The sequence below is a fragment of the Stegodyphus dumicola genome, chromosome 7, assembly GCF_044657685.1.
Source record: "Stegodyphus dumicola isolate Sdum_Otavi_A_Nest chromosome 7, ASM4465768v1".
NCBI lineage: Eukaryota > Metazoa > Arthropoda > Arachnida > Araneae > Eresidae > Stegodyphus > Stegodyphus dumicola.
This window is the reverse complement of record NC_140774.1, coordinates 4370919-4384339: the sequence shown is the minus strand read 5'-3', so window position 1 is coordinate 4384339 and position 13421 is coordinate 4370919. Positions and strand designations below refer to the sequence as shown.

Here is a 13421-nt window from a genome sequence, read left to right as displayed (position 1 = left end):
TAAAAATTGTCACAGAACCTGCCCTTGATATTCCCCTCTTCTTACCTTATGAAAGCAGGCTTTTCTCAAGACAATAATTTCAATGGAAAATAAGAAACGCGTTGAATATTATGGATCGCGGTGATTTAAGAACTAAATTGAGGAATTTTATGCTAAGTATTAGAAATCTTGCACCAGTATTCATTAAACGCTGACATCACATTGAATAAATTCGAATTTTTGTGCAAATAGATTCTGAGGCTTGTTTCTGAAAACTTTTTTTATATTTCTAAAATATAAAAGATAGTGAAACATAAATCGAACAAACCATTTTTTTTCCGAAACATTTATTCCTATTCTTAGCCTAATTCTTATCTTTAAGCTATGTATGTGCAATTATATCATGATTGTATTGTATGCGTACGTTATAGAGAAAAATGTAAAGGACGCAATGAAAAAAAAAAAAAATCTGAAATGTTTCAGATTTTAAATTACGTCCAAAGGGGCGTTTTTTAACATTTCGTGTGTTACCTTTCTTTATTAAATATCATGTTCCTCGCACTTAAACCATAAGATCCAGTGCAACAGCAATATCGCAAAATAGTTTTAAAACCAGCATATTTTTAGAATTTCCGATACAAAGACTCACGCGCTGGAGATAAAAATGTTTTTTCTGCACAACGTTGCCATTGCTCGCTTTGAAATCCTTGAGTTTGTTAATCAAAAATTCGTCAAAGTTTTAAAAAATAGGAAATCGATCATAAAACAAATTTCAAATTTCAAATTTGGTCTTCCACATGCTCATATTCGTTGGAGGATTACGTTATTCAAAATTCGATGACTCTATGTACCGTTATTTTATGACAATGTGAGAAATATACATACATTTACGCAGATTTTCATTATTTAATTTCTTCAAATATAATGCAGGACTCTAACATTTTATGGCAACAGTTTGAAAAGTGAACCGACATTTATCCGTCCGACGCAAAATGCCAAAACGAAACTAATAGTCCTTCGGGATTCAAATCCCTTTGGACTTAAAAAAAAAAAAAAAAAAAAAAAAAAACTGAAATTTTTCAGATTTTAAATTACGTTTAAAGGGGCGTTTTTTTAACGTTTTGAGTGTTACCTTTATTTATTAAATATCATGTTCTTTGCACTTAAACCATAAAATTCAGTTCAAGAGCAATATCGCAAAATAATGTTAAATTAAGCATATCTTTAGAATTTCCGATATACACAGTCTCGCGAGCTGGAGATAAAAGTATTTCTTTTCTATATAACGTTGCCATTTCTCGCTTTTAAAGCATTGAGTTTGTAAATCAAAAATTCGTTAAAGTTTTACAAAATATAAAATCTATAATAAAACAAATTCCAAATTTTGGATTTCAAATGCCCATATTCGCAGTAGGATTTCGTCATTCAAAATTCGATGGCTCTATGTACCACTGTTTTATCACAATGCGAGAAATAGACAATCATTTATGCAGATTTTTCATTATTTAATTTCTTCAAATATAATGTAGGACTCTAACATTTTGTGGCAACAGTTTGAAAAGTGAACCGACGTTTATGAGTCCGACGCAAAATGCCAAAACGAAAGCAATAGTCCTTCGGGACTGAAATCCCTTTGGACTAAAAAAAACATTCTTTTCGAAGGGGGCGATGCAAGAAAAAGGTTCGGAATTCCTTATCTAGATAGTCAAAGAGTGCGGATATTTGTGATGTCTTTATTCTGTAAGTCAAACACGTATTTACGCAATGTTATGAGGGAGTTTTGTTTTCTTTTTTATCCTGTCCTACCAGGAACAAATTTTTGTACGATTTCTTTTTATTAGTTTTTTTTTCCAAAGCAGAGTTGAGATATAAATTTATTTTAGAGACGGAATAAATTCTAAATTTTTTTGAATCCAAATCTAGATTTTAGAATCTCTGAAATCTTTCGAATCGCAAAACCGTCGAATCCTTCATATAGGGATAAAAGGAAGGAAAGGGAAAGGAAGAACGTTCACTTATTGTTCGAAATTCTTTAAGGCAAAATATGAAATCCGAGTTTATTGGAAAACAAATTTAAGACTGCAAATTTTAAAAATATACATGTAATTATCAAAAGGTTACAAACGAAAATTTTTTAAATAAAACATATAATTTAAATTCTTGAATTTTAAAATTAAATTTTTCTCAATATAATTTAGCAAAAAATGCTTGAGTGACAAGCTAAATTTCAGTTAACAGGTCAAAATTCAACAGTATTGGCTGAGTAGTTTAACTATTAGATAACTGGAGCTATGTGGGCGAAGCAACTTTTATTTACAGGGCATATTACTGCCAGAAAATGACATCATCTCAAAGACTTGCAAGGTATTTTCTCTCTGCTTTCAGCATGCGTTCGTGGTGCAACCGGTAGCACACTCTGCGCGTATTCGACAGGTCCAGGGTTGGAATCCCGTTGAAGGAACTGAACATTTTTCACATCTCTTGTTGCAAGAAAATCTAATAAATCTACAGAGACGCCTGAACTAAAAGTTGGTGGACGATAATTGATCTCTACCAGGATTTGGCGATTGAGTCCCCTAATCTACTATCACCCTTTAAAGGGGAGTATATAATGTATTTTCTTCCTTTTTCCAGCTTGCTTTAGTAGTGTATCTGTAGCACATATAGATGATCGTATTATCACCATCAAACGATGGTATCATCATCATCATTTGGGCATAACCGAATCCGACGCTTCATGTTTACAAAAAAGACCTGCAAAACACAGTCACTAATCACTACAGTATTATGTTGTATATTGCTCTTCAAGGCTCATTCGTGTTTCTGATAACATCAAGAATTTCAGTTCTTTTACCGTTACATTTCTTCAATGCAAATTTTATGCATGTACGTTCTCAAACTTGCTGAATAATTACATTTTCTTCACTCTAATACTGAAATAATCAACTTATAACATAGCAAGTTCTTGTAGAAACATGCAAGAGTTATTGTTAACCATTGGTAAAGACCAGGTGTCCTCACTGGACGTCAACTGAAGTGGACTACTGATTTGCTATGCTAATGGCATTATATCGATTTCCGTTTTCTCCCTATGTTTAGCTTCTATCAATTAACAGAAAAAGCGTGTTATTTACGAAAGGAATGAGTAATCATATAAATAATAAAGTTGTTTCCCTGAATTTCGTCTGAATACTGACTATTAGTTTGCTATTCTCCATGAGATATAACAATCAAATGTGAATCAAGAATTATATAATCACGGAATTATTTTTTATCACTTCTGCATTAGCCTTACAAACTGCCGAAAATGGATTTTTCAGAATATAAATAAGATGGCAGAAAGATCCTTCTTCTCTATGCCATCATCCTGTCATACGCTGCCATCTCAAGATACACCATCTTTCAATTTTAACGCTTATGCCAAAATAAAAAGCGCTAAATTCTTTTTGTTAACTTATAATATTCTGGAATATATTATTAAACAAAGCATTACGCGTTTTTGCTATTGTGAATGATGTTAAAGAGTGTGAAAAAGAGATGTCAGTGTCATAAAATCACCAGGAAGGGCATGAGAAATTTTTGTTGGCTACAGGCTTAAAAAAAAGGATAAGTTCGCTTTAAAAATTTACTTTCTTTTATAATTTTTTGCTTTTATTTATTATGCAAATACTTTTCTTTTTATTAATTTATTTACCTATTGCTTTCGCATGCGATAAAATTTTTTCTTAATATTTGCATAGGATTTTTAGAAATTGGTATTCTCACAATTGCATATCGTGGAATAATAATTTGTTATTTACTTTTATTCAGAAAACAGGACGGTGTAAAATAGAAACAAATTAATAATTATAGAGAGAAAAGTGGATAGGTAAGGTGCAATAAAGGTCAACAAATAAACTTGCACTGAGAAAATGAAACTAATATCTAATGAATATTAGGTAAAAAACTATAATACTAATCAACATATTACGGTTTTTGATGAATTCTTGATTCATGAAACGTTTAAATAAAATAAGGCTATATAAAATCAAAACAAACTCATTTTTAGACAGCACTAAGTCATTATTCTGTAGCAAAGTATGTACGGCATTAGAAACAAATTATATGAGAAACAAATTATATAAGGGTGCACATTTTAGACATTTTTTTTTTAATAAAGGCCAGTTATTTTTATCTCGACGAGAATTATAAGAGATTTTAGCGAAATTTTGCAAATATCTGGTAAATCATTGAATATTATATTTCTCTTCTATATTTTTGTATAAGTTTCTTTTGCACTGGAATACTTTTTATGAATTCCCCATGTATATTTTATACGTTGTTTCATTTCTGTTCTGATTCCTTCCTGTTCATGGTAAAAATAAAACATAAAATCTGTATTATATATAACTTTGTTTATACATTGCTTTCGCTCTGATTAATTCATTCATTCTTTTTCATTTCATTCGTTTCTTTTTCATTTCGTTTCATTCATTCATTCTTTCATTCATTTATTCATTCTTTCAATAATTCATTCTTTCATTCATTTATTCATTCTTTCAATTATTCATTCTTTCATTCATTTATTCATTCCTTCAATAATTTATTCTTTCATTCATCATTTCTTTTATTCATTCAATCATTATTTCATTCATTGTTTCATTCATTCATTCTTTCAATCCTTCTTTCATTCATTCAATCATCATTCATTCATTTATTCATCAATTCTTTCATTCATTCAATCACTATTTCATTCATTTATTCATCAATTTTTTAATTCATTCAATCATTATTTTATTCATTCCGAAAGTTTCTTTCTTTTGTAGGAAATTATGCATTTGGTAACAGAAAGAAAACCGAAGACATGGGATGTCTCACATTGGTCAAGAGAATAAAATCGAACTAATGAATAAAAGAAAGTCTATAATAGACAATGGAAGCTGCTAACCAGACAGGTTTGCTGAGGGGAGATGCATCGTTTCTGAGTCATGTAACAAGCAACGTTTAACTTGACCGATTTTCCCCTTTTCTGCTCTGGATTAAATTAAATGTGTCAAAAAGGCATCTGAAAAATGGCACATATCCCCCCCCCAAAAAAAAGAAAAAAATCTGAAAGGTTTCAGATTTTAAATTACGCCCAAAGAGGCGTTTTATTAATACTTTGTGTGTTACCTTTATTTATTAAATATCATGTTCTTCGCACTTAAGCCACATAAAATTCAATTCAACAGCAATATCACAAAATAATTTAAAAAGAGCATATCTTTAAAATTTCCGCTACACGGTCTCGCGCGCTGGAGATATTTTTTTTTTTTTTTCCGTACAGTATTGCCACTGCTCGATTTGAAATCGCTTAGTTTGCTAATGAAAAATGTGTTAAGGTGTTACAAAATATGAAATAGATAATAAAACAAATTTCAAATTTTAAATTTCAGCTTCCAGTTGCCCATATTCGAGTAGAGGACTACATTATTTAAAATTTGATGTCTCTAGGTACAGTTTTTTCAGAATGCAAGAAACATACATACATTCAAGCAGATTCTTCATTATTTAATTTCATTTAATATAATGCAAGGCTCTAATATTTGGTGACAACAATTTGAAAAGTGAAATACCGTTTATGGTAAACCAAGGCAAAATGCCAAATTGAAAACAAAAGTCCCTCAGGGACAAAGCCTCTTTAGACTTAAAAAAAAAAAAAAAAAAAAAAAAAAAAAAAAATTCTGAATGCTTTTTTAGATTTTACCCTGAATCTGAAAGCTTTCAGATTTTAGATTACGCCAAAAGAGACTTTTTTTAATGTTTTGTGTGTTGCCTTTATTTATTAAATATCATGTTCTTCGCACATAAACCATAAAATTCAGTTTGACAGCAATATCACAAAATATTTAAAAGAACATATCTTATCTTTAGAACTTCCGATACATAGTCTCGAGCGCTGGAGATAAGAATGCCTCCCCCCGCTAAGTGTTGCCATTGCTCGCTTTGAAATTGTTGAGTTTCTTACAAAACTCATAAATGCTTTACAAAATATGAAATATATTATAAAACAAATTCCAAATTCCAAATTTGGTCTTCCAGATGCCCATACTCGGGTGGACACGTACGTTGTTCAAAATTTGATGGCTCTAGGTACCGTTGTTGTTGCGAGATACATACATACACTGCTCAACATTGAAAATGCAACACCAAGAAGGAGTGGTCAGAAAGTGATGAAATTTGGCACAGTTCGTCTTCTGAACGAGGCAGGGGCAGAGTCTGCAAACGGCGTCCAATCACATACCACACATGTTCGATTGGTGACAGGTCAGGAGAGTACGGTAGCCAGGGAGGCAACTGTATACTTTGCAGAGCATGTTGGCAGATGCGAGCACTGTGTGGTCGGGCGTTATCATGCTGAAAAATTGCATTAGGCAGTCCCTGAAGGTAGGGTATTGCCACCGGCCGCAGTACATTATCCAAGTATTGTTGGGCCTTCATAGTGCCCTGAATACGAACTAGAGGTGACCTGAAATCCGCCCCAAACCATTATGCCACGTTGTCGCGCGGTGGGACGTTCAACGGTTACTACCGGATTATAGCTGTCTCCACGTCGACGCCACACACGTATGCGGGAGCATATTTCACAAGTGCACATCTGCGTAGCCACTGAGGGAGGGGTTTCGAAAATAGACCAATGAGCTTCTATCACTGTTGTGATGCTAAAACTTCATGCATGTGATTACGTTTTAATTTGCATTTGTTTCGCAGTTATAAATGTATGACGTAATAGTAGAAAATTTCGTAGTTCTTTCGTTTTTATGAGTTTAATTAATCGCTGACTTTCGCGATTTTTATGACGCATTAATATTTGGATTGATGTTTACGGCGTATTATCGCTCTTTACAGCGAAAAAATGACTCAAGCTACAATTACCCTCGAATATTACGCATTTACTAACACCTGTGGATTAAGAGAATTTAAGCGTATATATATATATATATATTTAATTGAGTTGGAAGTGTTACAATGCATCTAGTGTTTTCTTATTTCAGTGCTTGCATTCTTTTGGTTTTTAAAGTGTAAGATTCAGAATATATATTGTGTTTGATCTGATTATATCCATTGTTAATATTAAAAGTTATATGTGAATAAATTGAATATATTCGTTGTGAATAAGATGAATTCATCCTGTTGGGTGAGTATTTCTTGTGTAAACAGTACATTTAAGAATGAGCAGTTATTAAATATGAAATTTAACACACTAAATGAATACGAATGTAAATTAGTAAAGTTCACTTTGAATAAAATTCTGCATTGGCTATTATTATAGAACATCTTTTCATATAGACTCAAATAAAAAGTGCTGACTTCTATTTACATACATAATTGGTGTAAATATTTTTCTCACATGCATACTTTTATGTAAAGATAGCATTTGAGCTCAGATGTTTATCACATATTTCTTTCTTAATTTTATTTACCACTTATTAAATCATATTTCACATAGATACTTTTGCCGAGTATCCAACATGTGTTTGTATTTATTTCAAATTCTTTCGACCAGGTAATAAATATTTGATCTAACTTCGCAATGAAAATTTTCAGAAGAAATCGACGATGCTTTTGTAGAGAAAATATCGTGACAAAATATTTTCAACCATCTTGCTTCAATCTTAAAGCACTCGAAAGGTCATGTGACATGACAGAAATATTACTGGATTCCCATTGGTCCATCCTAGAAGCCACTCCCTGGGTGGCTACACAGATGTGCTCTCGTGAAATATGCCGCCGGTATTCGAACTTGAACCTCTCGAATATGTGACGAGTGTACTACCGTTACACCTCGAAGGCAGGCAGAAGATAGCACATTTTTATCACATCTGCACATTTTCAATTTCTGTATGTTCATCAATATCAATATTTCTGTATGTTAGAATTAAAGGTATTTACATCTGCATGAGACTTGCTATGTGAAGTTAATAGCAATAAAATATTGCACTTCATTGCATCCAAAACTACATAATTACTTTTCCTTTCTGTTTTGTTTCTTTTCTGGCAAACAGTCTTACCAAGAGCCGGTTTAAAGGCTCCGCATAACCTGTAATTGTGGGGACTTGCGGTGAATCTGAACAAGTGGGCAAAGGAGTGTTAGAAAGCAGCTATACGAGCAATACTCGTATTTATAAAAGCAACGTTATGTATTATTGGAGAATTCCATATCGGTGGATTTAGAAAAGCTAAAGGAAACATAGAATTGATTAGATCCTTAATAAGTGTTATTCTGCTCAAAAAAACCGGATACATGACAGATAGAACTACGAAAATGGGAAGTTTTTACTTCCTTGTACGAAGTAAAGGAACTACTGTAATCGCGATATTTTTCGGGTGTCATATTTCAACGGAAATATCCATTTTGACCGCTCTAGAAAACCATTTGAACAAAATTTTTGCGTAAAATCTGTACGTACGGAGAGAATAAAAGACTGATTTTGCCAGAAAGGATTGTAAAGTGCATTTAAAATAGATTCAGAATTGTTTTTTTCCCCTTGATGTCTCTACCCTACGTACGTAAATATGTATATATCTCGTTTAACACAAGAACAAGTAGCCGCTGAACGCGGAAATTTTGTATATAGGACTGCTATAACATGTAGTTGTGCAACTCCCTTTTTCATTTCAATTGGCTGCACCAATCTTATATAAATTTATTTATATATGTTCCCATTGTTACCTGACTCAGTGAGCTTAGTTTTTTATTCTTATACATTGGTTAAGTGAGCATTTTGTACTTTAAAAGTGACTGAATTACGTGGTTTTTATGGTTTTAGTAATCTAAATGCAATAATTGTAGAATTAGCAACAATTTAAAAGTGGAGAGTTAAGCCTAACGAACTGCCATTTGTTTACGTTTGAAATTCAGTAGGATAGTGAATTAAGTGAGTTTCTGCACCTTCAATAAGATTAAATGAAATGCAGCAAAAAATGTGCATAATTTAATATGCCGTACAAGGAAGTCATGTCGTAACTACATCATTTTTTTAAAAATAAAAGTGGAGAGAAGCCTATTTCAGTAGAAAAATTATGCATTTATAAATTTCTTCCCGGTTGATATAGATTACGGTTATGAATTAGACAAAAAAAGTGAAGCAGTTAAGTCACTGCTGTGAAGGGTTCCAAGTTATTTCTAGCCTTAAAAATTTGGCAATCAAAAATAAGGCCTTCAGAGAAAAGCTAGATGCTTGGGTTTTCGTGTTTTTAAGTGCATTTAGAATATCAGCTAATGTTTTTTAGATAATACTGACACAAAAATATTCCTCCTTTAAAAACAGACATCTGTCTCGTGTTTGCTTTTAATCAATTAAATAACACCAAGAACTCAATAACAATTACAAGTTTGCATATACTGTTAGTACTTAGACAAGAACTAAGAAGACACGAATGTATCATTAGAATTACTATCCCTTATGTTGCAACAAGGTCGTAACAACTGTCTAACAGCTACGCAGTACGTAACAACTGTCTAACAGCTACGCTAGTCAGTATAGTTATAAAATGAATCCCAAAAGCATTTTCCTTGGTACCCGTTACTGGCACTACGAGTCTATTTGTGCTTAGTAGTATCTAAAACCCAGCAAGAAGCGGCTTTTCGAGAAACGTTTTTTGCGTCTCAATGAGTATAAACGTCTCAATGAGTGAAGAAGGATTAAGAAGTCTTTTCATAACAGCAATAAAAAAGCAGATTGGGCACTGAGTTAGTTAAGATATCTGCTCTTCGAAAAGTAGGGGAGAAAGAAAAAGGTTTAAAGAGGAATTCAAAAAAGTGACCAAAGTAAAAAGAGCTTCGGAAAGTAAAGCAAAACTTGTTAATATTAAAAGTTATATGTGAATAAATTTAATATATTTGTTGTGAATAGATAAATTCATTCTGTTTTATGAGTATTTCTTGTGTAGACAGTATAAGAGCATTTGTTAAATGTGAAATTTAACACACTAAATGCAAATTAGTGAATGAGGAATGCAAATTAGTAAAGTTCAGTTCTGCATTGGCTATTATTATAGAATATCTTTTTCATATAGACTGCAATAAAAGGGGCTGACTTCTATTTACATATATAACTGGTGTAAATATTGTTCTCATATGCATAGTGTTATGTAAAGATAGCATTTGGGCTCCGATGTGTATCACATATTTCTTTAGTCTTATTTATCATTTATTAAGTAATATTTCGCATGAATATTTTTTCGGAGTATCCAACACGTGTTTGTATTAATTTTAAATTCTTTCAATCAGGTAGTGAAATCTTCATAATGGATTATATTTGACCTAACTTCACAATGAAAACTTTCAGAAGAAATAGACGATGTACAGAAATTTGTATAGAAAATTGCGTGGCAAAATATTTTCATCCATCTTGCTTAAAGCGTGCGAAAGGTCATGTGACATGACAGAAATATTACTGAACGTTCATTGGTCCATCCTAGAAGCCACTCCCTCGGTGGCTACACAGATGTGCACTTGTGAAATATGCATGCGGGGACTGTCACTGGATAGACAGAAGCGAGAATCATCTGAGAACACGACGTTTCGCCATTCTGTCATCCACATCGCTCCAGTCCGGCACCATTCTAAACGCTGGGTTCTATGCTGTGGGGTCAATGGCAGTCTTCTTAATGAACACCGTGAGTGCAGGCCACGTTCAACCAATCGACGGGAATGGTTCTGGTCGACATCCAGGGTATCTTGCACATGCTGCAGAATCGCGGTACAAGTGACTTGCGGGAACGCCACAGCTTGTCGGCAGATGCGTCGATCCACGCGTGCTGACATCACTCTGGCTGCACCTGCACCCCTCCTTCTTCCCACATTTCCTTGTTCCAACCTTGTTCGCCATAGCCGATGGACCGTGCTCGCATCCATGTGTGTATCAGCTGCGATTTGACGTAAGGACCAACCCGCCCTTCTAAGTCCGATCACCATACCCCTCGTAAAATCGTCTATCTGCTGGAAGTGCCTTCGTTGACGGCGGCCTGGCACTCTCTCCTATCACACTTATCCTCCGGGATAAAACTTCTATTATAAGATTTTCACCTTTACATACTTTTTTGGACAGTTCTGTAAAGATAATTAAACATTTTGCACTCTTTTGTGAGGATTTACGCAGCGAAAATATATTGCAATATTATTTCACTCCAAAACCAAAACAAGAATTCTGAAGTTTGAATTGCTCCACAAAGCTCCAAGCCATTATAATGTTAACACAAATCATAAACATCATCATGCGGGGGAAGGATGTAATATCAGCGCAGCCGCAAATTTTGCAATTTATTATTACATCTTTTATTTTGAGATAAAATTCCTGATCTAATTCAAAATCATGCACAAAAAAATATTATCAATTACATAAATACGAGACTGTTATTGACATAAGTTACAAGAAATATGTGTATTGCTTTGAAATCTCTCATTGAGTAAATTAATGTACAATTTCAATTTGATGGATAAATTAGAGATTTTATAGAACATCAAATATCAAGTTTCTTTGAAAACCAACAATCTGCCGTGCCGAGCTGATGATAAATAAAAGTTTTAATGCTTCATAGAATGGGAACATGAATCAGACCATACGGATGATAAATATTCTTTTAGCCTACTATAGTGTAAGGTGACTCAAACATACCAAAAATAATAAGTTTCTGATGTCAAAATGATTCAATTATTACGTTGAAATAACTCAATATATAAGGCATTAAATATCATGCAAGGGGGATAAATAGCTCTAAGGTAAACCAAACCAAAAAAAAATGAACTGAATTTTATGGTTTAAGTGCGAAGAACATGGTATTTAATAAATAAAGGTAACACACAAAATGTTACAAAAATGCCCCTTTGGACGTAATTTAAAATCTGAAACCTTTCAGATTTTATTATTTTTTAAAATATATTTTCATTAATGAGCTCTATCTAATTGAAATGTTAAGCTGTAAACTAAAGCTTTCAGATTGAAATTTTTAACACCTCCAATAAGATACGATATATTTCGTTACAAGAGTTTCATATCCTGGCAAATTAGAAAGTGTTGTCACTTCAGATGAGAAAAATAATCTTATATTTAATATTTTATAATTTTAACGCAGTTGTAATTTAAATTCAGTGCAAACGCTCACAGTTACAACAACACAGATATTTGTTACAGTCGTATTTATATTCTAACACAAAATGCTAAATTTAATGCCTTTCTTGTCATGACAATGGCAGGAATTCATCTGGCAAATTTTTTAATTGGCTCAGTTGCATATTAAAGCAAGGGAACTTGTTTAGAATTCTTTTTTTTTTTCTTACCAGTTTTCTATACATTGGTCTTTAAATTTGCAGAACTGGGCCGGACATCTGAAATTCACTAACGGTAGTACAGGTACCATAGGTAGTACACGTTCATTATAACCATGCAGGGGTGCCGCTGCAATTTTTAAACCTTTTATTCTCCCAAATAGTACCGTATACGTTAAAAATAAATTCCAAAAAATATATTTATACAAATGTCTCCTAGATGGCAGCAGAACTCAGAATGAGTCAAACTGTTTTTCCAGCTGCTTGTGTTTGTGGTGCCATCTAGTTTCATACAAAAAAAACTATTTCACTGTTCTGTATTTTCTTGGTAAATTTAAGAAACTGCTATTCTTCGTTGCCATGATAACAAAGAAATGAAATATAGCTCAAATTAATTCAATCGGTCATTTGTAATCGATACTGTATCAAACGCCACCATGAATGACAACGGAATTCGTCCATCTTCCAAAAAAGTTGGTATAACGAAACGGAAAGAGATTGCTTTGATTCAAAAGTTGTTGCCAAAAACGCATTGTAAGCACTTTCTTCTTTAATACTCTTAACTATAATTCTATCCCTGTGGTCATGAATTATATTTACCTTATGTTTGAAATAGTATTTTTCAAATAGTCTTTCTAAAAATACTCAAATTATGTGTCTTTGAATTTGATTAAAACTTTAAAAAACATTACTTCTACGAATGCTTTAAATCTAAACTAAAAGAACTTAATTTGCCAGTCACGTAATTAAACTAACTAAAACAATTAGTTTTGCTTAAGTTATTGATATGGAGTCTATATTTTAATATCTAAATTTTAAAGATGTAAATGACTTTATTCTCTCAGCTATTTTTCGTTACGTACACATTTACTAATTTAAAAATTTGGTGCCACACAAGCAATAAGATTTATTTATCTTACTTTTAGTGTGCCGCCTAATTTAGTAAAAGAATTTTATTTGATTAATTGATCGATGTACCTATAATGTATTTTGCAAAAATAGTACACGATAATAATTGTCCATGAAATATGAAATAAAACTGGATTTCAAAGTAAACAAAATGTATATTTAATGATAAATTACGAATTACATTTAATGCAAAATATAGGATTTTTTTTATGATGATAATGTTACTTTTATTTCGTGATCCAGA

At 32.5% G+C, this 13421-nt stretch overlaps 1 protein-coding gene across 3 annotated transcripts in view; it reads left to right on the top strand.

Annotated features, from left to right (window-relative positions):
• Positions 1 to 13421, top strand: part of LOC118189589 (calaxin-like) — an 81770-nt gene that overhangs the window by 39150 nt on the left and 29199 nt on the right. For 2 of the 3 annotated variants that reach the window (XM_035360217.2, XM_085819840.1), the window contains exon 1: positions 12571 to 12802. The exons of the other annotated variant lie outside the window; for it this stretch is intronic. In XM_035360217.2, the coding sequence (XP_035216108.1) occupies positions 12706 to 12802 (97 nt within the window). In that variant the 5' untranslated portion in view covers positions 12571 to 12705. Of the gene's footprint in view, positions 1 to 12570; positions 12803 to 13421 lie in introns of those variants that run through there. 3 annotated transcript variants of the gene reach the window in all.